Raw genomic sequence first — 24,707 nt, forward strand, 5'->3', positions numbered from 1 at the left:
TAAAGAGTAATATGAAAATTGACCATCACTCCTACACACAAGATGGCTGCCCCCATGTGGACACAAGATGGCTGGCAGGGGAGGGCAGTTAGGGGTGACCAGGCTGGCAAGGGAGGGAAGTTAGGGGTGACAAGGCCAGCAGGGGAGGACAGTTGGGGGCAAACAGGCCTGCAGGGGAGGGCAGTTGGGGGCAATCGGGCTGGCAGGGGAGCAGTTAGGCATCGATCAGGCTGGCAGGGGAGTGGTTAGGGGGTGATCAGGCTGGCAGGCAGAAGTGGTTAGGGGCAATCAGGCAGGCATGCAGGCGAGTGGTTGGGAGCCAGCAGTCCTGGATTGTGAGAGGGCAGTCAGACATCCCTGGAGGGGTCCCAGATTGGAGAGGGTGCAGGCTGGGCTGAGGGACACACACCCCTCTCCCCCCCCACCCCCCACCCCCCGTGCACAAATTTCGTGCACCGGGCCTAAAGTTGTGAATAATGCTGTAAGACACATGGGTGTGCTAATATCTCTTTGAGGCCCTGCTTTCAATTCTTCTGGGACTTGCTGGACCATATGGCAATTCTGTTTTTAATTTCTTGAGGAACTACCATGCTCTTTTCCATGGTGGGTGCACCATTTTACAGTCCCACCAATAGTGCGTAAGTGTTCTAATTTCTCCACATCCTGTCACCTGACTTCTGAAGAGTAAGGAGGTAGCTCTGTGGGTTAGTCTTGGGGTCAGTGGATGGAAGTTTCAGGCAGTGAGAAGAACACTGAACGGACCAGGGCACCAGGCTCCGGGGGTGGCCTGCAGAGTGAGTTGCCCTCGGAGCCAGAGCTCTGCATCTGTGAAGTGTGAATAGCAAGGTCACCTCATCCTCTTCCCTGAAGTATGGGGAAGTCAGTGGGGGGTGATACAGGAAAATACCTTCAAAGCCTCAAGTGCAGGATGGCTGAGGGGTCACAGTCCAGCCTCTGCTACAGGTAAACGTGAGTTTGGCTTGCATCATAGTCAGTATAACTAACATCATCATCATTATCATCATCGCTATCATTTTTTAGTAACTATGGGTCAACAATAAACTAGACATGTGCCATGTATTATCTCTCCTGCCCACACTCTTGCAATTCAAGTGTCTTTATTATCTGCACTTTACTGATGAGGAAAAGACTTTAACCAAAGCTGAGCCAGAATTCAAATCTATCTTAATATCCAAAGTCCCCACTCCTCCCTCTACACCAGTGGTCTGCAAACCGCGGCTTGCGAGCCACATACGGCAGTTTTGGCCCCTTGAGTGTGGCTCTTCCACAAAATACCACGTGCAGGCGCACACATACAGTGCGATTGAAACTTCGTGGCCCATGCACAGAAGCCGGTTTTCGGAAAGGAGATAGACGAAACAAGTATACAAGACGAGTGTGGATGGGAGAGTTGGAAGGGGTCGACCTCAGCGAACGTACCTCAATCAGATTGAGGACGTTTTTAGCAAAGGCCAGCTTAGGAGTACCCTAATTAAGTTAATAACAATGTACATACCTATATAGTTTAAGTTTAAAAAATTTGGCTCTCAAAAGAAATTTCAATCGTTGTACTGTTGACATTTGGCTCTGTTGACTAATGAGTTTGCTGACCACTGCCCTACACCATGTCACATCCGGGCTCAACGCTGATTTCTACCCTGATCATGTTCAATCTACCACATCCCTCTGGCAAGGGAATCCAGATGGTCTAGAACTATGTGCAATATCTTAACATGCTAAACATCAATTGATGACCACACACAGCTGCCAAGATTAGAGAAAAATTCTCTTTCTGTGTACAACTTTGGTACCCACCCCCCCAACATTCAAACCTACTCTGACATCACGCTTGGTTTTTCCCTTCTCTGCTTCCTTCAGGGCCCATCTGGTTGGACAATGTCTACTGCACCGGCAAAGAGGCAACCCTCGCAGCCTGCTCCTCCAATGGCTGGGGTGTCACCGACTGCAAGCACACAGAAGACGTGGGTGTAGTGTGCAGTGAGAAAAGGATTCCTGGGTTCAAATTCGACAATTCGTTGATCAACCACGTAGAGGCAAGTCGTGTTCTTGATGACTCCTTCATGTGGATGTTTTCTTTTTAATATGTTTTCAGAGGGAGGGAGAGAGGGAGAGAGATAGAAACATCAATGACGAGAGAGAATCATTGACCAGCTGCCTCCTGCACACCCCACACTGGGGATCGAGCCTGCAACCCAGGCATGTGCCCTGGGTCGACACTCAACCACTGAGCCACACTGGTCGGGCAGATGTTTCCTTTTCTACATGTAGCTCACTGTTCACTTACTGATTTCAAGAAGTGTGTGAGCACTAAGGAGGGGGACCAAGCCAACGTGATTTGGTGTGGGGGCCATTGAGGGAGGATTTCTGGAGAAGGGGATGCCATCAGTGGGGAAAGGGCATCAGTGGGGAATGGCTTGGGCAAAGGCACAGAGGCATGGAGGTATGAACTGGGGATAAGCAGGCCAGTACTGCTCAAGAAAACTGTGAATCTGGGGGTCATGAGAAGTGCAACTGGAAAGGTGGGCATGAAAGGCCTTCTGTGCTATGTTCAGGAGCTTGCCCTTTGGACTAGGGACATGTATTAGCTATCAGTTGCTACGTAACAAATTATCACCCAGATTTGCCAGCTTCACACAACAGACTTTTATTATCTCACATAGGTCGTAAGGTCGGGAATCCAGGAGTGGCTTAGCTGGTTGATTCTGCTCAGGGTCTCTGATGGGGTTGCAGTCGGGCTGCTGTGGCTGGGAGATCCTCTCCCGAGTTGACTCATGTGGTTGTTGGCAGGCTCTAGTTTCTTTCTGGCTGTCAGCGGGGGCCCTCTGGCCCTCTCTGCAGGCTGCCTAAGTTTCCTTAAGACATGTTTTTCTCCAGAGTGAGTGACTTAAAAGAGAAAGAGAGGGATCAAAACTTAGAAGCCACAGTATTTCCTAAGCTAATCTCGGAAGTGCTACCCCTTCATTTCTGCTGTATTCTGTTAGTCACACAAAACAGTTGTGTACAGTGTGGGAAGAGGTTACCCGAGGGAGTGAACGCAGGAGGTGGAGATCGCTGGGGCCATGGTGGAGGGTGGCGACCGCAGGGAAGTTGTTCCCGAATGTAGCTGGGGAGCAGAATCACTTTAAAAACACAGATATTAGGTGATATTTATCATGTTGAAATCTTATGACTCCAAGTTTTATATCTAAAATTTTAATTCTGTTATGTATCATGAAGATTTTATCATGTTATCAAAGATTCTCCAAACCATTATTTTTATTAGTTGCCAAATATTTTATCTTATGAACCTGCTATAGGGTAGCTATCCTTTCTTGCACATCGGACATGTATAGATCGGTATACATAGAATTACTATACATATCATTGTTCATAATCTATGATTTCATTTTTTATCATTTCAATAGAATTTTTGACAAGAAGTGGATTTATGGAATCATGGGTTTGAATAGTATGTATATTAAAGTTTCTTGACATTGATAAAAAAAATAGAGAAAGCATTTTCTAAACTGTTTATTCCAGTTGTGTATAAAGGTACAATTCACTGTTATTAAAATGCAGACCCTGGGGTCTCCCTTCAGGCCCGCTGCATCAGAGCTCCCACTGTGGGGCCCGGTTACTGTTTCCAGCTCTCACAGATGACTCTGAGGTCGCCAGCCTGGCCCGAGCCAGCATCTGGGAAAGGCAAGAGGCTCGCGACCCTTCTTCTACATTTATGGCTTCATTTCAGATTTATCTTTTCGACAAGCTCTCCACTTAAACAATGAAATTAGCAGATATTTATGGCACTGCTCCTCTGTGCAGGAAATGTGGGGCATAGGGCCAGAGGCGGAGGCAGCCAAGACCTCTTTCTCAAGGAACATGCTGGATGTCATCCCCAAGGGGCAGTGGGAGCTGCATGAGCCCAGGCCAAGGAGCCTGCACTGTGCTCTAACCCCGAGACTAATGCTGAAGAAAGGTGACTCTTGAAATTGCCCTATTTGGGCTTCAGAGGAAGCTCTACCCAGACTGTGGTCTTCATTTTTCCTCTCATGACTCACACGGTCCTGCTCTTTTCTCATATATTCCTAGAGCATGCTGGGAACTTGTCCAAGCCTGAACTGTAGCATGGGAAAGGATCCCTAGCCCTCTCTCAGCTGGCAGGATGAGACCACCTCTCGCCAACATTCAAATGCAATTTTTTTAGGAATAACTAGAAGAGATTCTTATAGTTGCTGTACTTTTTTTAAAAAAATATATTTTATTGATTTTTTACAGAGAGGAAGGGAGAGAGATAGAGAGTTAGAAACATTGATGAGAGAGAAACATCGATCAGCTGCCTCCTGCACATCTCCCACTGGGGATGTGCCCGCAACCCAGGTACATGCCCTTGACCGGAACCGAACCTGGGACCTTTCAGTCTGCAGGCCGACGCTCTATCCATTTAGCCAAACCGGTTTCGGCTAGTTGCTGTACTTTATTTAGTGCTCCAGGTACTGATGACAACTTTGCTTTACCATGAAGTCTATGATTTGGGCTTTTCCAACCCAGTTTCACACTTTTCATCTCCATTCTTCATAATCTCACACAGAATAATTAGCACCATTTTCCAATGAGAAAGTGGTGTATCCCATCTTTCCAATGAGATTAGAAGCTCCTGGAGGGCATGGGGCTCTATCTAAGTCACCGTTTTATCCAATAGAAATAATGCTAGGTGCCTAATGGGAGCAATATCTCCGATTCCCAAATGTTCTTCTTCCCAGGAATGCAAATCAAAGACCATTATCCCTGTAGGTGAAGAGTCTCCCAGGATGAAACATCAAACTAAACAGCGATGAGAAGTACATAGAAGCAACTCATTCTCAACCTGTGGGTCGCGACCATCAGAAAACACATATAGCATATCAGATATTTACATTACGATTCATAACAGTAGCAAAATTACAGTTATGAAGTAGCAATGAAAATAATTTTATGGTTGGGGGTCACCACAACATGAGGAACTGTATTAAAGGGTCGTGGCATTAGGAAGGTTGAGAACAACTGCTTTATAGCATTGCCCTGCCTACTAGGAAAGTGAGCTTATTTATAACATCTTTAACGGGCCTCTATTCAGCCTAGAACCTTAAGGTAGTCCACTTTGATTGTCAAATGAAGATCCAGGTTCTGGGCATAAGAAAGTCACTGATGGTTTGAAGCAAAGGGCCAAAATGTACAAAAATGATTCTGGAAAAGGGTTCTGTGAGTATCACTTCAACAGAGAAGTTTTATTGGCTACCTCTATGGGCACTTCTAATGCTGAGCATTTGAAGGGGAAATGAGGTCGTATGGAAATTGGGTAGAATTAATTGGTAGAATAGGTAGATACGTGACTAAAAAAATCTGTTGGACAGTACTTTCTCATTCTGGAAGGGTCGAGAATCCATGGTAGGAAAGCTTGGTACCTACCCTCATGCTGGGCATTTGCTGGGTGTCTGCTGTATGCACATCACAGTCTGGGACACCCCTAGGGAAGGAAAACTTGGCCTTTGTCCTCCAGCCTTATAATCAGAGAAGGCAAGATGCATGCCTTTGGGGAAATGGGAAGGGGCCTGGATCCTGAATGAATTTACAGTAGCTCAGAGAGGACTATCTGGGGGACATCGAGTTGAAGGGCCAGATGACTTCCACCACCTTTCAAACTCTGCACTTTCCTAGAAGGCCTCCCTCTTACCATCTACAAATCGAGCCAGACTGGTTCTCGGGAGCCAGACTGATTCCTGCGAAACAGCTGATTGGTTCCCACGAGCCAGACTGGGGGCTCTCATGTCCAGCCACAGACACTGAGGAAGTTTTCAACTGATGGGCAGTGCCCTGTACCACTTCCCTGTGGTGTCTGATGAAAGTAGGTCATGAAAGGGCCTGGATCTCAGGATGTCTGAGGAGAGCCTTTGAGAGTTGCCAGAGAATTCTTCCACCAGGATTTTGTGACTACAGCCTGTGCTTCCTGGCAGAGCTGGCCCGATGGGCAGGGAGCCGCCCAGACCACCTAAGGGGATTTCTGTGAGCTGCTGGGAAGCTTCTCTGAAATACCTCATGTAATAGCCTGTCAGGAGCTGAAGTCACGGAGTCACTTCTCTTGGCTTAAAGAAATGTCTCTTATTAATGTTGTGGACGAGAGGATGAGATAGAGGTTGGCTGGGCATGCCAGTGGGTGGAGACACGGTGTGCTGACTAATGGTACCCAGGACAGCTGCTGAGTGGCCAGTGTGAACACAATGGATGGGCTCTGTGATGTTTCCCAGGGCCCCTCTCCTGCCTCTCCATCATGTATCAGAAATTTACATGGAGATTAAAATGAGTACCGATCAAATTCATTTTAGACAGAAAACCATGAAGTGTTGTGGGAATAGAACATTATGGAATGAGGTGGAGAAAAACCTCAGTAGGTTGAAATAGTAGGCCCTAAAATACATTAGGGATGAATAGAAGGTCCTATATCAAGGTTAAGGGGGGTGGAGGGCAGGGAGGGCGATCAGCCACAGAGCAAAAGCTATGGCAAGTGACTGAAAAGTATTCATTATATTTCAAATATCCCTGAAGGGGATTGGGTTGGTTGACTAACAGCTCAGTATAAGCCACAGGGATGATATGGCAGCTAAAAAATGTGAATATAAACCCATACGTAAAAGAAGAGTTATTTCCCAAAAGTCTTTGCATTTTGGACCAAGAAATGAGTGCAGGGTTCAGTTCTGGGGCCATCTCTTAACTTGGTCACCCAGAGGAGGGACCAGCAGGATGGGGATAGGTCTGGAAACTGTTTCATATGAGAAAATGAAGATATTGGGTCAAGAAAAGCGATCTGGTGGTGGGGGACATGGTGGCTCTCTTCAAACATTTGTAGTGTTATTCTAGAGACAATGCTTATAATGCTTGCATTAACTCCCAGAATTAAGATGGATGGGAAGGTAATGGGATGTACATTTCAGCTCAGCTTCAAATTCTGTCACACTGAGGGCTGCCCGTTTGCAGTGGGTGATGTTGCCCTGTTAGTGGTGAGCTCCTTGTCGCTGGAGTGATTCAAACAGGAATTGGATGGCCTCTGAAATTGCAGCTAAATTTCTATACTGGGGAGGAAACAGGATAAGCCATTTTAAGATTGCCAAGTTTTAAGATCCCTTGTTACTCCACACTTATGAAAATGCACCCACCCAGCCCACACGGCAGGCACCCACAGCTGGTTATTGGCAGTGTCTACCATTGTGTGAATTAATCTCTCTCTCTCTCTCTCTCTCTCTCTCTCACACACACACACACACACACGGGATGCTGGTAGTGTGTGTGCTTGCCTCTCTCCCTGTCTCTTCTCTGGCTCCTCACATCCTTGGTCTTGAAAGTAGGAGCAGACTTCTTGTCCTCACTCTTCTACAACAAAGTGTAAGAGCTAAAGTCCTCTCTCAATTTCCCCCAGTTAGGGAACCATACATTCAAAAGTGGGGAAAAAATGTGGCCAAGAGTGGAGTGTGGTCAAAGTGAAGGGTCAGTTAAGGCTTTCTCTGTGTCTTGGAACCCCAGGTGTAAATGGCTGGACTAGTCCTATGAATGAGGTGCGGACATCCCATCCCTTCATAGCTTCACTCTGCAGAGGTGTAGCCAGCTCTAGAATATCCATCCTCCTTGACCTCTTGAGGTTGGGGGCAGATCACAGACCGTGCGAGATGACCCTCATAGGCGTGGGCCTTCTCAGGAACACACTGGAATTTCTGAAGCAGAGAGTGGAAGAAAACTGTGCATCAGTCCAGACCAAGTTCATCCCACTCTGGGATGCCAGAGGCATGAGTCACTAAGCCGTGAGGCCCAGCTGATGGAATTTCACTCAATGAGCTAACTGCTTCCAGTGGACTCCTACGTCTGCTTGGGGCATCCCTGTGGCCCCTTGACACTTCATAAATTTCCTTCTAGAGCCGGGAAAGAGCACACCTTCTTTGTGTGAATGACCCCACCAAGGGAGAGTTCACAGGTGTGAACCCAGAGCTACCTGTTGGCCAGCAGCTAGGACACTGGGCAAGTCCATTCTCTTCTTTAAAATGAGCCGGTTGGATCCAGTCCTTCTAGCTAATCCAGAGTGGCAATGATTACGTTGTCAGAACAACACAGCGTGCACTCATCATTTACAAGACAGTTTTAAACATTCTTAAGGGGGAAAAAATCAGATGCCTTTGTAAAAGTGCCTGCAGACTGTGGAGTTAGTCCTACAACTGATTAACCAGCCTGGGTTCATTTCATCCAGAAAATTAGCCAAACGAAGTCTCAGCTCTCCCTTTTCTGTCACCTCTTCCTATGTATTCTAAGTTTTAGACCCCAGAGCTGCAGGCAGGACACGTGGGTTGTGGTCCAAGTGGAGCCTGAGGCTTGCAGCCGTATGTCTGGAGCAGCTAACCCTTCAGAGGTCTCTGGACACCTGGCTGTAAAACAGCCTTTTCACAGGGACAATGAGTCTCAAACCTTAAAACCACAAAATCTTGCAAAGAGGTAAGCAGGAGCGAAAAATAAAAGGGAAAGACCGTTGGTGCCAAGGGAACAGATCTGTTTTAAACCTAGAAAACAGAGCCCCAACCCCCCCCCCTCCCCCCGCCCAGGATTTCAGAGGTTCTTAAATCGAGAGGCTTTGTTTCCGGTCTGTGGCGGGTAGACCGATTGGAAAAAGCATTAGATAAGGAGAGATTACAAATCCAGATGCCCTCTGCGCAAACCTCTCACTGGCTGTTTTGTGCATTGCTAAGTCATGTGCTCATAGAAAGGCTTGTGTCTGGGGCCACGTGTGGTTAGATCAGGGACAGTCGGGTCTTTTCCTTTTCTCTACCTCCCACCTCACCTTCTTCCTGACCCATTTTTTATAGGCTCCTTTGCAAAAGCAGTTAGGTTACCAGAACTGATTGGAAATCTCTAGGCTGTAGGACTTAGTCTCTCCCCCGGTGGCCCCAGAGACTCAGTTTCTCCTTTGTGACAGCAGACAGCCCAGGGGCCAACAGCGGGATGAGGAGGACAGAGCTGGGAGAAGCGGGTGCCCTGCCCTCCGCTCTCTCACATCCTTCTGGAAGGGCCTGAGACCTGAAAAAGCTTTTTCTTCTCTTAACCACAGGGACTGAAGCTGTTGCAAAAATTTGATTCCAGGAGTCCAGGTTTTTATTAGTCACAGACAGCTACCAAATGCTTCAACTGTGGGTGTTTTCTTCTTAGCAGCAGCAGCCTTATCTCACCAGCATCGGAGGCATCTGGGATGGAGGCCTGGTGCCCAAAAGGGAGGAATCAACTCTAAAAGGTCCCAGCACCCCAGCCAGAGTTCTGTTCTCCCACCAGAGAGATGGCGCAACAGGTTGCACTGGGGGTTTAGGGGAGAAAGGGCGGCTGTGTTCATCTCTGTGCAGCTGAGAAGGTGGTGGTCCCTCCAGGACTAAATATAGACCTGCTTCCCCCAATGGCCACAGGATAGCTGGGCGGTCTCCCTCTGTGGCAGGAGGAGAAATGGTAACAAGTGGGCAGTGTGTGCCAGCCTCTCCAGCAGGGCGGTGAAATCCCCGGTCCTGCTGACTGTCGGGCCGTCCTGGGCCTGGTCTCCCGCTCACAGGGAGAGGATGTGTGAGAGCCTGTCCGTGCTAACATTCCACGGTGCTGTTTGTCCAGGGCCTCTGTGAGGCCTGGCATGCCAGTCACCACAAGGGACACAAGAGAAGTAGTTCTGAGGTGACCTATTTTCCCAACTAAAAATAGGTCACGGCATCTGAAAAGCAAAAGGGCATTTATGCAGCTAACACGAAATGTTTGAAACTACGCACATCCTGGCGAGTCTGGGAACTTGGTTGGTGGCCAGGGCACATGCAACCCTTTCCAAAGCGTAAATGCAATTATCATTGTTTGTGAGGTGAAATAAGTGAATGAGTAGCATTGTAAATTGTTTTAGGTGGAATAAGTGAATGAATGAACAGTGCAGCACTTTGAGCAGCGTGGGGTGGACAGTAAAGTGCGTGGCAGTTTGGAAAGGGCGGGGTTAATGGGGAAAGAACGGTAGGGATGCTCTGTGGAAGGAGTGGGGCTGAGGTGGGTGGGCGGACGCCGCTGTCGGTGGTCTGCAGATGTGATGAGAGCAGGCTGGTAGTGTCCAGTCTGGCTCTGCAATGGGCCCCAGTGGTCCATTTGAGTCACCTCAGCCATGCTGGAGGGGTCAGTGCCAAGGAATCCACCCGCCCCATCCCCACGAGGCTATTGGTAAGGCAGCTGGATGCTGTATCTGTTCGTTCGTTCATTTATTCATTGAGCACAGACCCAATGCTAGGCCCTGGGAATAAAGGATTAATGAAATGAATGGACAGTCTTGCCCTGATGGACTGTCCAGCTTAGTAGTGGAAGAAGATGATTTCACAGATCATTCCTTTGTTACCATGGTGATGATTGCTACGAGAAACATCAGATATCCCACCTGGGAGTGTGGAGGACTGTTGGGCCTGGCCCAAGGCTTGCCTGGTCTGTGGCCTCAGCCCTCCTGCTGGGTCAGAGGGACTGGCTGCTGGAGCAGGTGTCCTGCCAGCTTCCTGCAGACAGCAGGGCTTGCCTGTTCTCAAAGAAGCAGCCTCTGTTACCTACCCCAGTGCTTCGGGTCGGAAAATGAAACAGAGCACTCGGTTTTCCAGCAGCGCTGCAAAGCTCATGATTTATAGGAGGAGGGCCCAGACACACTGCGGCTTTTTCCTCTGGTAGCTCAGCATGACCTCAGCTCTCCACACCACCCCAGGCCCGCCCCCTCCCCCCTCCCCCCACATCCCCACCAGGCTCCTTCACAGAGCTGAGGAACAGACACCGTCGCCATGCCGCCCCTCTCCCCTCTCCTCCATCCGACACAGGTCACAGGCTGAGAATGTTACAGGCAGTTCTTACTGCGAATCCCCGATTTTAAAATCTAAGGGGATAATTACCGTGCAGCCAGACCCTTCTAATACAACGTGCCTCAGACGCTTTACAAATTTACACTTAGCTAAACCGTCTAAGTGTGCTGATGGTCAGATCCGCTTTCAATTCAGTTCAGTAACTATTTATTCGCATCAGATTTCGAGTGCGGAGAAAGGAGGTGTTAAGTAGCCCAGATGACAAGAGAACACATGGATAAAGGACAAACATTCTTGTTCATCTATTAAATCACACAAGCAGTGCTTATGCTATGAAGAAGGGAGGCAAACGCTGCCTCGCTGTTTATGTTGCATTAAACAAAGAATAAAGGGAGTCTTTATTAAATTTTTGGCTTGGGAGCCTGAAGTTTCTAGCTAAACCGAATTCCTGTAATTGGATTTTTAGAAATTATTATTGGGTCATTCCAAAAATATTTGAGGACCCACTATGTGTCTGTCTGGCAGAAGGAGCCGTGGGTAATACAAAAATGAAGGTGGCACAGTCCTGCCCTTGAGGGACTCACCGTCCAATGAGGCAACAAACACACGTGGACAGATAAAGAGCAGCATAAGATAGTCAGAATAAGCAAGGATCAAAGGAGCAACTCAGAAAGCAAACGCTAGAAGGATGAAGGAGAAATCAGATCCTCGAGGATGAGATATTCGGCTGAGGGGCCTGCGTGCAGGAGGTGGTGCTGTCTGCCCTCGGTCAGGATTGACAGCAAGACTTGCCTAATGGGTTGACCTATGTCTCAGGGCCTTGAACAGTGCTGGATGTCATAGTCCTCAACCCAAAAGAAATTTTAAAAAATATTTTTATTGATTTCAGAGAAGAAGGGAGAGGGAGAAAGAGGTGGAAACATCAATTGTTGGGGTCCAGCCTCAGCAGGTCCAGGGGTTCCCCAAGGTGTGGACAGAGTCGGTGAAGAAGGAAGGACACAGAGGCAGCGTTTAGGTCAGCCGGGGGGCAAACTATGGCCTGCGGGCCGGATCCGGCCAGTTTGAAATGAATAAGACTAAAAAAAAAAAAAAGGACCGTACCCTTTTATGTAATGATGTTTACTTTGAATTTATATTAGTTCACACAAACACTCCATCCATGCTTTTGTTCCGGCCCTCCGGTCCAGTTTAAGAACCCATTGTGCCCTCGAGTCAAAAAGTTTGCCCACCCCTGGTTTAGGTGATCATCATAGCCAGGTTCCTCTCGCCAGGTTCTGTCTTTTATTGTCTTATTACATCTGAATTTATACCAGTTGATTTTAATCCTATCAATTTCTATTCCAAAGGTTAGGACGTTTCTTATCTCCATTCCAGGGAGTAAAGATTATGTAGCTTAAGCGGGATTGTTCGTAGTTAAAGTGATTAACTACCCGCCTGGCATTTAGTTAAGGGGTTTTATCCCCTCCCTAACTTCAGGGGAAAATCCCTACCTGGGGAAACAACCTTTCTCGGAGAGGTGACCTTGGTTAAAACACATAGCACCAAGAAGGGGAGCAAACATATTAAGAACAGTATGCCATATACGCCAGGTCCCTTGAAACATATGCTGTGCAGATGTTTCTTTCCTGCAACGACAGTGTCAAGCAGCAAGGATGGACCGGCTTCCTGCAATCAATGATGACAGAGAATCATGGATTATCTGCCTCTTGCATGCCCCACAATGGGGATCAAGCCCACAACCTGGGCACATGCCCTGACCGGGATTTAAACTGTGACCTCCTGGTTCATAGGTCAATGCTCAACCACTGAGCCATGCTGGCCGGACAACAGAAATTTTTTTAAAAAATTATCTTTATTTTTTATTTAATTATTTATTTTTTAACTAGAGGGAGGGAGGGAGGGAGGATTTATTCACAGCAGGACATGATCAACAGATACATGAGCAGTGATACTAGGGACAGCAGGGGGGGGGGGGGCATTCCTGCCACTCAGGCCTCCCCACCTGCTTGGGGGTGCTTCTGCCGCAGGTGTTTGTCCAGGGTGACCTGCAGGCGGAAGGGCACACGGCAGTGGGGGCACTCAAAGCGGGCCCTTCCGGGCCCCAGCCCGTGCATGCGGCGGTGGCGGTTCAGCTTGCTGCTGTGGGCACAGGCGTAGGGGCAGAGCTTGCAGGTATAGGGCCGCTCCCCGGTGTGTGAGCGCCGGTGCACAGTCAGGTTGCTGCTGCTGGTGAAACGTTTCCCACAGAACTCACAGCTGCCCCCGGGCCCATGGCTCTTGCCCACTGTCTTTGGAGTCTTCTTAGGCAACTTCTCTGGGGTCTGGGCAGAGTTGATTCTCTCTTCCTTGATGGCGACGCCGCAACCGTCCCCACCAGGAGCTCCACGAGCCCCAGGTTCCTGCACACCCGCTGTGTCGGCAGCTCCAGCCCCTTCACGGCTGCACAGGAGAGTCCGGGCTGGGGAAGCGGCATGGGCGGCTGGCTCCGGAGGGGCAGCTGAGGCCTGTTCCTGACTGGCCTTGGCCGTGTCGGGGCTCTGAGGCTGCAGCTGCTGGTGGGTCTTCTTGTGCCGGTTGAGCTTGCTGCTCTGGGCACAGGCGTAAGGACACTGGTCACAGGCGTAGGGCCGCTCGCCCGTGTGCGAGCGCATGTGCACCTTGAGGTTGCTGAAGGAGCTGAGGGTCTTCATGCACACAGAGCAGGTGGGGCTCCGCCGGGGGAGGCTGTTCGCCCGGGAGCCCTTGGCCTCCACTTCCTGCCCCACCACTGCTGACCTGGCTGCAGCCACCTCCGCCAGGCCCAGCAGCGGAGTCTCTGGGCCCTCGGATTCCGTCCGGTAGATGGACAGTCCATGGTCCCACTGGGCATGGCGCAGCAGTTTCCAGGCCTCGGTGAATTGTCGGCCACAGCGGAGGCAAGTCAAGGCCTTCAGGTTCTCAAGTTCTGAGTCCGGGCCAGGGCTGGGGCCTCCAGAGGGCTGACAGCCCTGCTGCTTGTGGTCCATGAAAGCCGCCATGGCCTCCAGCGGGAAGGTCTGCAGGCAGAGGCCGCAGGTCAACGTATCTGGGTGTTTGTCAGTCCAGGGCTGGCGGTCGTGAGGATTAGGGACCAGAGAAGTCCATGGCGCCGACTGGTTCTGCAAGCCGAGGGCGAGGAGGGTAGGGGCGGCGGGCACCAGGCTAGGGCAGGAGCGGGGTGCGCCCTCGAGGCGGCCCGGGGCGGGCACTTCCTTTGGGGAACCCCGCTGCAGCCCCGCGGCCTGTAGGGGCCACGGATGTGGCTCGGGCTTCACGTCGATGACCAGGTCCCCCATCTCCGTCTCGTCGTCGGTGTGGGCGGCGGGCTCGGGGTCGACTCGGCGGGGCATGCAGCCTTCCTTGCCGCGGGACATGGGTCGCGGTGCGGACGATCCGGCGGGCTAGCGGGCTGGCGGGCGGGCGGAGGCAAGGCGTGTGCGCTCCTCCCAAGACGCTCAGGTGAGTGACTGCGCGACTGGCCCCGAACTTTTATACGTGCTAGCCCGGCCGTGGCTCCGCCCACCAGGGCGGGGCCTGATGGGAGCTGAAGGGGCAGCTGGAGGCTAAACTCAGTCTGAGCCCTGCCCATGAGGATTGGCTTAAGGCAGTGATGGCGAACCTGTGACACGCGAACTCATTTTTTTTGGTTGATTTTTCTTTGTTAAATGGCATTTACATATATAAAATAAATATCAAAAATATACATCTTTGTTTTACTATGGTTGCAAATATCAAAAAATTTCTATATGTGACACGGCACCAGAGTTAAGTTAGGGTTTTTCAAAATGCTGACACGCCGAGCCGAAAAGGTTCGCCATCACTGGCTTAAGGACTACACCTAAGGGCACCGAGCTCACTCGGCCAGCATACAAACGGCGACTTCAGATCCCGTTTTAGGGCTGGTGAAACAGGCACAGCCTCCCCACAAACACCCAGGAGGGAGAACATGGGAGGGGCTACGTTTCTAACTGTGCCCCTAACAGTATCTTGGACTCTTTCAGTAAATACATCATAAAAATTCACTGGGCAAACTTCTATTGCGTGCTTATGGTGTACCAGGTACTGTTCTAAGCACTGGGGACACTGCAGCGAACCCAACGGACAATAATCCCTGGCCCCCGACTTGACTGATTCAGGGAGACTACGCTCAACAAGATAACTGTGTAAAAAGAGAGTGCCTTCCTGGGTGACCAGTGTCACTTGAAGCCAAACAAAGCTAGGAAGGGTTATAAAGGGGCAGGGTGACATGGGGGGGGGGGGGGCTCAATTTTCTCCCCACACCACGGAAAGGTACGGTGGCGTTGAGACCTGAGGGATGTGAGGGAGTCAGCCAGTCTCTGTTCAAGAGTAACAAGGAAGGGGGACTCTTTCCCCCTCCCCACGTGGGAGTCTGTACTTGTTCTTCAATAAATTTCCACCTTCGCTATACAAAATAATAATAATAATAATAATAATAACAACAAGGAAGGAGGAGACGGACAGGAGGGAGGTTGAGCTCTGAGAAAATGGAGTCAGCTGCGAGAGGGTCTTTTGACCACTTGAAAGTCTTGGTTTTTGGAGTGGTGAGTCTTGGTTTTTGGGTGGGGGGAGGGAGGGGGTTGAGCAGAAGAGGATTATGATCATGTACACATCTACTCTGCTTCTACACCTGGAATAGCCTTGAAAGCCAAATGGCCACTGTCTTACCTCTCTCCACTCGGCCTCCTTGAACTTCCCTCCTCAAAGCAGCTCTTTCAGATCACTGTTTGAAGTGGCATCAACACCCTGCCCCACCCTCCAACCCTTACAAGTTTTCTTTTCTTCCTGATACCAACCACATTATAATACAGAACGGTTTCTTGACGGTCCTCTCCCTTCCGACACCCTATCCAAGGCTCCTTAAGGTCAGGGACGGAGTCTGCCCTCCCCCAGACTCCCCAGCCTATCTTTATTGTTGAAAGTATTATAGATGTCCTCCTTTTTTTCCCCCATTGACTCCCTCCATCCCAACCTGCCCCCACCCCCCGCCCTGCCCCCGGCCTTCACCACACTATTGTCTATGTCCACGGGTTATATATATGCATATAAGTCCTTTGGTTAATCTCTCCCTCCCCCCCCCCCCCACCTTCCCTCTGAAATTTGTCAGTCTGTTCCATGCTTCTATGTCTCTGGATCTATTTTGTTCATCATTTTATTTTGTTCATTAGATTCCACATATGAGTAAGATCATTTGTTAAATATTTTTTTATTGATTTTAAAGAGAGAGAGGAAGGGAAAGGGAGAGAGAGAGAAACTTCAATGAGAGAGAAACATCATTGGCTGCCTCCTGACCTCCCCCTACTGGGGATCAAGCCTGCAACTCACAAACCGGCAACCTTTTGGTGCACGGGATGAAGCCCAACCAACTAACTGAGCCACACAGGCCAGGGTGCAACAAATATTTTTTGAATGAACGAATGAACTTGTCCTTGAGGATCAGTAGGATTCTGATAGAGAAGAGAGAATTGCAGGAGCTCAAAGAGTGACCTTGGAAAGTCCTTCGAGATAATAACTGGCTGGAAAAAGTGAAGGGACCCGACTGGAATCGACCCCAGGACCCTTCAGTCCACAAGCTGAAGCTCTATGCACTGAGCCAAACCAGCCAGGGCTCCATATAATTTGATTACTGAATTATAATGCCCTTCTACCTGCAGGATTCACATTACACCACTGACTGGGAAACAGAAGTGCGGGTGGAAAGGTGGTGGGACGATGGAAAGGGCTTGCTGGGCAGAATGGGCTGTAAGAGTGAGGAGGAGAGAGCGTGCAGAAGGCACCTGAGGCTCCAGTCTGCCAGGTGGATGGGCGGAGCCTCCAGCAGTGAAAGCAGAGAGGACTGGGGCCATCCTGGAAGTGTTTGGTTTGAGGTGCTAAGGACGGTGCCATGTGGCAGTTGGGAAAAGGGATCTCTACCCAGAAGGCCGTTTTTTAAAAGAGCTGAATAAGGAAAGCTTCGGGCTATGAGAGCAAGATGCAGAACCCGTTAGCAGCAGAGGGAAGGGGCTTGCTAAGCGAGCGGAGGTTGTGTAGAACTAACCAGTCATGCAGAACTAACCAGTCATGCATTCTAGTTGGGATGATGGAGGACTGGTGTATGTCCACCTTGGTCCTCCCGCCCCAACACCACTCCAAGGAGGAGGTCTCGGGTGGGAAGGCTGGGCTGATGGTAAATTATGACTTCTTCAGCAGAGGGAAGGAGGGTCCTTGGCAAAGACCTCATCCTTGCAGACGTGCCTCCCTGGGCTTCAAAGAGTGACGTTGGCATGGCAATGGGAGAAGCTTGTTGGCTGGAAAAAGGGAAGAGAGGGAATGAGATAGGAAGATCGGGGAGGCTCCTGACCGGGAGCCTGAGTCCTGGGAGCCACGGGAAGGCTGTGATAGATTGAAATCATTGTAGGCTTGCTTGCATTTTTGCCTTGCCTCCCCCTGTAGCTTTCTCTGATGCAGCCTCCCACCAGACTTTCAAAACTAGTTGTTTTTCCTCATTGGCAACATTGTGGAATTGGAAAGCCATTCACAGAAGCTGCAAGTGTGAAATATCAGTCAGGCATGGGCCTGGGGTCCGAGCTCTTGGCCAGCCCTCTGCGGGAGCAGGTGGCCTGGGCTTGCCGCAACTTGCTTTTCCATAATCACTCCCAGGGGGGTGATGAGCTCTGAGAAGGACAAATACAGAAGGTCCCGTGGATTCCCTGGAGGAAAGCCTTTAAGAGGGCTCAGTGCCCTAGCAGCAGGTTTGGCTCAGTGAATAGGCCTGCGGACTGAAGGGTCCCAGGTTTGATCCCAGTCAAGGGCACATGCCAGGGTTGCGAGCTCGATCTCCAGTGGGGGGCGTGCAAGAGGCAGCCAATCAATGATTCTCTCTCATCATTGATGTTTCTGTGTCTCCCTCTCACTTTCTCTCTGAAATCAATAAAAATGTATTAGAGGAACTTCTGTCTCTGGCAAGAGGGATAGAATTCAGATCTTAATTTGAATTTTAAAATGTGCCTAATGCGTTCCCAGCTTCTGAGCTATTGCCCTTAATGTAAGACTAGCAAGTCTAGAGAGCCCTTAGTTAGACAAGAAAAATGTGTATGTTTTAGTGTTTCAAAGCTTTTCTTCTCTTTGGAGTCGAACTTCTGGGGGGAAAATCCTAGCATTTGTGGTTATGGAAGGGATTCCACAGCAGTGACATAAGCAGGGAAGGGATGTGTGTCTGTGTGTTTTCCTGCACGGGTCTCTGAGCGGCCTTGTGAGCTCGGTAACCAGGAGTGAGCACTGAATTCGAGCTGCGCAGGGTTTCCCCATCGCCCCGTCCCAGCCAAGAGCAGCTGGGAGGCAGCTCTGCCCTCAAATGTATGCACTCGGGCCTGCCTCGCAGCTTCTCCGGGTGGGTGCAGGGCAGACTACACATGTGCGCAGCACTGGGGGTCCCTAAAGGACCACCCAGAGGCCTGAGCCCCAGGCCCTACCCCGTGTGGGTCAGCTCAACACCAGGCAGTGGACAGGGTATGGGTGGGGGGCCAGGACCACTCAGAGACCAGTAGCTGGGAGCCTAGAGCACACGTTTGGAGTCAGAGCTGTTTCCACCCTGTTTGCCCACTGATTGGCTGTGTGAACTTGGCGAAGTGGCAAAAGCCGGACAAATGTTCTCGTTCTTCCCCTGTGGTGTGGTACGCCATTAGCCTTCCCATAAGTTGTCCTGGGAATGGAGCGAGGGATGGACGAGAAGTTCTGAGCAGGAGCCTGACCTGTAATGACTTGGTTGGTGTTTGATACACAAGGGTTCCTGTGGTCATTATTATTCAGAGAAGAGGCAGGCTTTGTGGTTGGGAGGACGCCTGGCAGGGTCCATGAAGGGGAGAGACCGTATTTTTGTTGAATGAATGAATGAATGAATGGGGTGGAATTGAGCCAACAGAGCCGGAAGGAGTTGGTTCCATGGAGGGTGAATGAAAGGCTTCCCATTTTAAAGGAACAATGATTATAAACCTGCACGGGCTGCTCTTTTAAGGCTTTGGAGGAAACAAGTCCCTCTGGACCTGTCCTCCACCACGTATGCACACAAATAGACACATGCTCCACACACACAGAGACCCACACAACACACAGACGCACAGCCCTGAGCATACACTTGGTCACGCTCAGACACACACACAAAGGCCCATCCCTCAGAGATGTGTACAGATGCATGGATACAAACAGACACACAGAGACCTACATGCCATCACTCACGCCATCACACACGCCATCACACACACCATGACACACAGGTGAGCTGGTGAAATAACAAGGACAGTGACACCTGTTCTAGCACTTTCACTTTTCCAAGCCTTTTTTTTGCGGGGGAGCGGGTGGAGTAAGGATATTTTTTCCATTTATTTTTATTGATTTCAGAGAGGAAGGGAGAGGGAGAAAGCGATAGAAACGTCAATGATAGGAGAGAACCATTGATTGCACGCCCCCCGCTGGGGATGGAGCCTGCAACCTGGGCATGTGCCCTGACCAGAATCAAACCCGGGACCCTTCAGCCCACAGGCTGACACTCTATCCACTGAGCCAAACCGGCTAGGGCTCCATTGATTTTTAGAGAGAGTGGAAGTGAGGGAAGAGAGAGAGAGGGAGAGAGACATCGATGTGAGAAAGACACATCCATCTGTTGCCTCTCACACATGCCCTGACCAGGGGCGGGAATTGTCGGGAATCGAACCCACAACCCTATGGAGCACAGGCTGATCCTCTACCCACTGAGCCGTGCCAGCCAGGGCTCTCCAAGCCTTATTTTCCACATCCTAGAGCCTGCCTGGCTTCCCCCACCAGTCATACTTCTGCGGAGGGAATGCTGTCCTCCATCAGGACAAGGGTACGGGGGTCTGCTGAGCTCCCCCCGCCCGGGCCTTCCTTCTCCTGCTGCAGCTGGGGTGCTGCCGTCCACATTTCACACCTGGTGGGGCTGTGGGGTGGGGTGAGAAGGGAGGATCTGTGAATGTAATAAAGTCCTTGGGGTTTGCTGGCCCTGTGAAGCCAGAGCTGATGTTACAGCGGTAACTTTCCTTCTGGGCATTACGCATCGCTGGCTGGAATTCCAGCCTGGCTTCCGAGGTGGGGAGAGGCAGGAGGGGCCGGGCCCGCGGCTGGTTTAGACCTCAGTCAGGCCCTTTCTTGGCTCGCCTCTGTCCACGTGTCTTGGTGGCACGGGTCCTGTGGCCTGAATGGAAGCTGTAAAGAATCTGGGATCCAGGCTGGCCAACATCATCTTGCCACTGGCGGCCTTCCTGGCACTCCACGTGGAGAGGAACCAGGGCCAAATGCCATCACCGCCGGCCACATACTTTCGCCGCCCAGCAGGACTGGTGGGCAGGGCCTGGCTTTGCACCCTGAAGCCAGTGGCGAGGAGACACGGATGCCTGGGCACCCAAATAATGGCCCTGTTCAACCTTGTGGTTCATTTGCGTTTGCACCTTTGCTGGCATGTGGCTCGAGTCTCTGGGTTCCCCCCTGCCAAGCCCGGCCCCACCTCTTCCCCACAGCCCAGGTCAGAGAGCGCCTGACACATACCTCGGGCGCCCTGCCTCTAGGTGGTCCCGGGGAGGCGGTTGGAGCCAACCAGCTTTCTCCTCTGGATCGTGGGAGGGCAGCAGCTCTAACGCACCTGGTTCTGCAGTGTGGACGACACGGGGGAAGGCACATGGAGCCTCATTGTGGGGCTCACGCGCAGTAGCTGTTATCAGTTTTCATTTCGTTGGATCCGAGTGTACATGTGGGGCTGGGGACAGGGGGCGGCTGGAGGGGAGGCAGAATCAGTCATGTCGGGCTGTGGGCACCTCTCTAAGTAATTGGGCATTGCTACATGGGCACGAGCGGACGGTCAAGGGACAAGATTACAAAGAGCTTTCTGGTGGCTGGCCTGTGGCCGATGGATGGAGGGGGAGATGGGGGTAGGGGCTCAGCAGGGAGCCTTGCAGAGCTGGTGGTGGCTCCATGTGCAGCGGCAGGGGCAGAGAGGAGGGGCTGGAAGTGAGAGGTTAGCAGGGAGCACGGTGTTTGAGGGAGGTTGGATGAGCCTCAGAAAAGCATAAACTCCGGGGCAGCCCCCGTTCCTCTCACCCAGCGTGGCCTCTCCACGCCCCTGTCCTTCTACCGAATCCCTGTGACCCGGGAGGAGGCGTGGGGCAGGGACATTGCTGCTCAGTGTCGGGGAGTGGGGAGGAGAGCCCACCCAGCTGTGGTGAGGCAGGAGTCTGCCCCCCACTGAGCCTCCTCTACCTCCTCCACCGGGACCCGCCTCCCTCACTCACTGTCTCGGAATGACGGGTGGGGCTGGGGGTGAGTCGGGCCTTTCCAAAGGCCTCCACGCGTTCAGAATCGTTCCCTTTCCTGCCACAGACTGTGCCCACCGTTACCTCCTGGTCCCCAGGGCGTGTCCCCCACTAAGCAGGCCTGGGTCCCTGCACACACTCCCCTCCATGCTTCTCTCCAAGCCCTACCCCTACTCTCCTGGGATGTTCTCACTTAGAAATGTCGATCCCAGATACTGACTCTGTGGTGTGCAAGGTGGCACCATCAGCCTCAGGGTAGGGGAGGCTCCTCTGCCTGAAACTTTAGTCTTAGAAAAGATACACACACACACACACACACACACAGAATCACACACAGTCCCGCACACACACAGTCACACACATGCATGCACACATATGCTTTAGAGTAAATACAAAATCCAAATGAGTTATAATGTAGAACGTGAAACTTCAAAGAGCACGTTCTCTCTTCTGCTGTGGCTCGAGAGCCTGCGGGAGGGCTGCTGCCTCCCTCCCCAGGCTTTGTGGTGGGACGTGGGAGAGGCTGCTGGGCCCTCCTAGTCTCCTGATGGCCCAGGTCGCCCCTGCTCCCTCTCCTTGGGTCCCCGCAGTCGCACTGCCTCCCATGCATGACGCTTTATCACCACGGCCTTGTGCTGTGTGCTCTTGGGCAGTGCCCGTGGCCCCTGCAGGGCTCGGGGTTGGAGGCTAGCCAAAACCCCTCTCCACACCGGGCCGGGAAGGTAACCATGTCCTTCGGTGCCTCCTCCTTCCCAGAACCTGAACATCCAGGTGGAGGACATCCGGATCCGAGCCATCCTCTCCGCCTACCGCAAGCGCACGCCCGTGACGGAGGGCTACGTGGAGGTGAAGGAGGGCAAGGCCTGGAAGCAGATCTGTGACAAGCACTGGACGGCCAAGAACGCCCGCGTGGTCTGCGGCATGTTCGGCTTCCCTGGGGAGAAGACGTACAACACCAAAGTGTACAAGTAAGAGGCCCCCCCAAAGCACTGTTTCCTGGGGGGGTTGCCGCTTGTGAAGAGAAGGCTCCTGCAGTGGGCGCTGAGCAGAGGGGCTCCGCCAGCGGCTGTCAGTGCAGGCCTGGCCGCTGGGGAGCTCACACTCCTGGGGATGCAGAGGCGGGGGGGGGGGGGGGGAGGTGGTTGGGGGGGGGGGTGTCAGTGCCGACAGCCAGCTCCGTGACCACCGGGGCCAAACCAGGACAGCATCAACTTAAGAAATGTTTACTTGCCCTCAGTAAATGATTAGTTTGAAAAACCTGGAACTCGCAGAAACTGTTAGGAAATTCGATCAGTTACACCAATCCCAGTGAAATCTTATAATTTAGTTACGGTTTCCAAAGTCAATATCTCCCACAGGAAAAGGCGGCGATAATAACAGGACTTTGAGTAGTTCTCCCGGTGAAGGGTTTCGCCCTGTGACAAGCGGGGGGCCGGGTCCTGGGTGGGAGTGGGCCTTCCTGTCTCCTCTCACGGTGACTGGTTTACTGAGGGCTGACCGTGAGCCCGGCCTGTTCTCAGCCATTGGTCCTCACAGCGCCGGGAATTAGGGGTTGATTTTACAGTCGAGGAAAGGAAGTCAGGGAGGAAAGTGGCAGATCTAAGATCCAAGCCCCCATCTCCAGCGACAGGGTCCGAACTCTTTCCTTTCAAGCCAGAGGATGTCAGGAGACGTGGGACCCAGATCCAGCGGCCCCTCCAGATCCCCGGGGTCAGGGCAGACTGCAGGTCCTGGGCTTGGCTTGGCCGTTTTGGGTCAGAGTCCCCAGCCCACCATGAGGCTGAGTGCTGGTGGCTGAGCGGCTCCGCTGGGCGGGCTCACCGCCTCTCTAGGGGTGAGCCTGGTGGTGATCCCCACCCCAGACACCCTCAGATGTGGCCCAGACTTTCCTGTTTGCAGTGGGGTTCCCGTCCTCTGAATACTTTGGAGAATTCCTGCCAGCTGGCCAGCTTCCTCCCTGGAGACACCTTCTCAGCTTTTCCTACCATTGGAGCCAAGAAAAGCAAACCCCACCCACCCCTACCCCCCACCCCAACCAGCTCCCATCTGACTGCCCCACAGTGCCCCAGCTGACACCTGGTCTGAGTCCAGTGCCGGGCCTGGGAAGGCTGCCATCAGCCCTGCCCAGGGCAGGACGGGGTTCCTGAGGCCGGCAGCATATGCCTGTTCAAAGGCATTTGAAAGCCATCTCCCCAACTGTGGCCGGTCCAGAGTCCTTTTCCTGATTTTGAAGAGGGAGCTCAGATCCATGTCGGCAGCGGAGTCTCTCATGTGCTGGTTTTAAACCTGCCTCCCTGAACCTCCCACCCCTGAGTCTGTGCCTTTGCTCTTTCAAATGAAGGCAGAAGAGCGCTTCAAGGCTGGGAGCATCCGGGTGCTGGCGGGTGGTATCTGGGGCTCAGGCTGCTGCAAACCAGCTCCTCCCTTGGACCTCCAGCCTCAGAGGTCACTGGGTCCAAGCCCTCCGTCTGCACGATGAGAGACCCAGGCCTGAGGACAGTGGATTTGGGGGTCACAGAGCCCTCTTCTGCCAGAGTCCACAGGGCTACTCGGGAGTGCTTTCCACATTGCTGCCTCCAACTGCAGACCTGCTCCAGCTCTGGCCGCTCAGCCCCGGCTCCCACCACGGGCCTTGCTGTTATGTCAGAGCTGGAGCAGGGCTGGCTTGAGGGTGGGGTGTCTGTGAGCCTGCTCAGAAGTTGAGGAGAACAGAAGCCTGGGAGCCAGAGAGAGGGTCACCCCCCGCATGGTCCCTGGATCCGAGGCCATTCACATCTTTCCCATTTCCCTTGGCCCTTCCTAGCCGGCCAGGGGAAGCGGCTTCCCAGGGGAGCCTTCCACTCTAGGAAGGAAATTGTTTTCAAAGTAATTGCGTTTGGGATGTTGTTAGTGATCTCTCTGCATGCACCAGGCCCCTAAGGGGCTTGGCAGCCTTGGAGCCTCACCAGGGCCGGCCAAGGCTCTCCACCCTGGCTCCCTCCGCAGACCTGCAGTCTGGTGGCCACTCAGAGTCTCCCCAAGGCCAGACTGCAGCTCTTCCTCAGCCTCTGCCAGCCACCCCGTCCTCCAAGTCAGAGGCACCTAGGAAGGTACCCACATGTCCCCAGAGGCCTCTGCACCCAAAGACTCACTCAAGATGGAGTCCAGGGCTCCCCAACATGGGCTGCTTGGCTGTGAGCTTTCTGCTCTGGCCTGGGGGGGGGGGGGGGCGGGGTGCTTCATAGCCTCAGGGCCCATCCCAGGGGCAGGAGCATTTTGTATTGTGTTTTTTTCTTTTTCGCCTGAAAGCAGGATCCCACTATTGATACCGATTTTTGACACAAGCAGGAATTCTGCATCTAGCACTGCATCTGGGAGAGTGGAAGGGCTCTGCTTGGCTGGTTGGCTGAAATGCCAGCCTCCTTTCGTTTCAGGTAGAGGAAGGAATTCAAAGTATTAATGTCAGAAACATCCAAACCCGTGGAGAATTTTAATGGGTTTATTTGAGCCAAACTGATGACATTTGCCAGGAAGCAAA

General features: G+C 52.0%; 2 protein-coding genes across 3 annotated transcripts in view; one reads left to right on the forward strand and one right to left on the reverse strand.

The window, feature by feature from the left end:
• The window catches only part of LOXL2 (lysyl oxidase like 2), a 97,081-nt gene that overhangs the window by 37,341 nt on the left and 35,033 nt on the right, over positions 1–24,707 (forward strand). For both annotated transcript variants that reach the window (XM_059695977.1, XM_059695976.1), the window contains exons 3-4: positions 1,879–2,054; positions 21,947–22,158. In XM_059695977.1, coding sequence (XP_059551960.1) covers positions 1,879–2,054; positions 21,947–22,158 — 388 coding nt within the window. The remainder of the gene's footprint in view (positions 1–1,878; positions 2,055–21,946; positions 22,159–24,707) is intronic.
• LOC132234716 (zinc finger protein 296-like) lies at positions 12,752–14,278 on the reverse strand. The gene has a single exon (XM_059695978.1). It carries the CDS (start codon positions 14,246–14,248, stop codon positions 12,845–12,847), a length of 1,404 nt encoding a protein of 467 aa, XP_059551961.1. The 5' UTR covers positions 14,249–14,278; the 3' UTR covers positions 12,752–12,844.

This window comes from Myotis daubentonii, chromosome 5, assembly GCF_963259705.1.
Source record: "Myotis daubentonii chromosome 5, mMyoDau2.1, whole genome shotgun sequence".
In the NCBI taxonomy this organism is placed as follows: Eukaryota; Metazoa; Chordata; class Mammalia; order Chiroptera; family Vespertilionidae; genus Myotis; species Myotis daubentonii.

Excerpts from the sequence above, each read along its gene's own strand:
- LOC132234716 (XM_059695978.1), bottom strand. The coding sequence starts at position 14,248 with ATGTCCCGCGGCAAGGAAGGCTGCATGCCCCGCCGAGTCGACCCCGAG.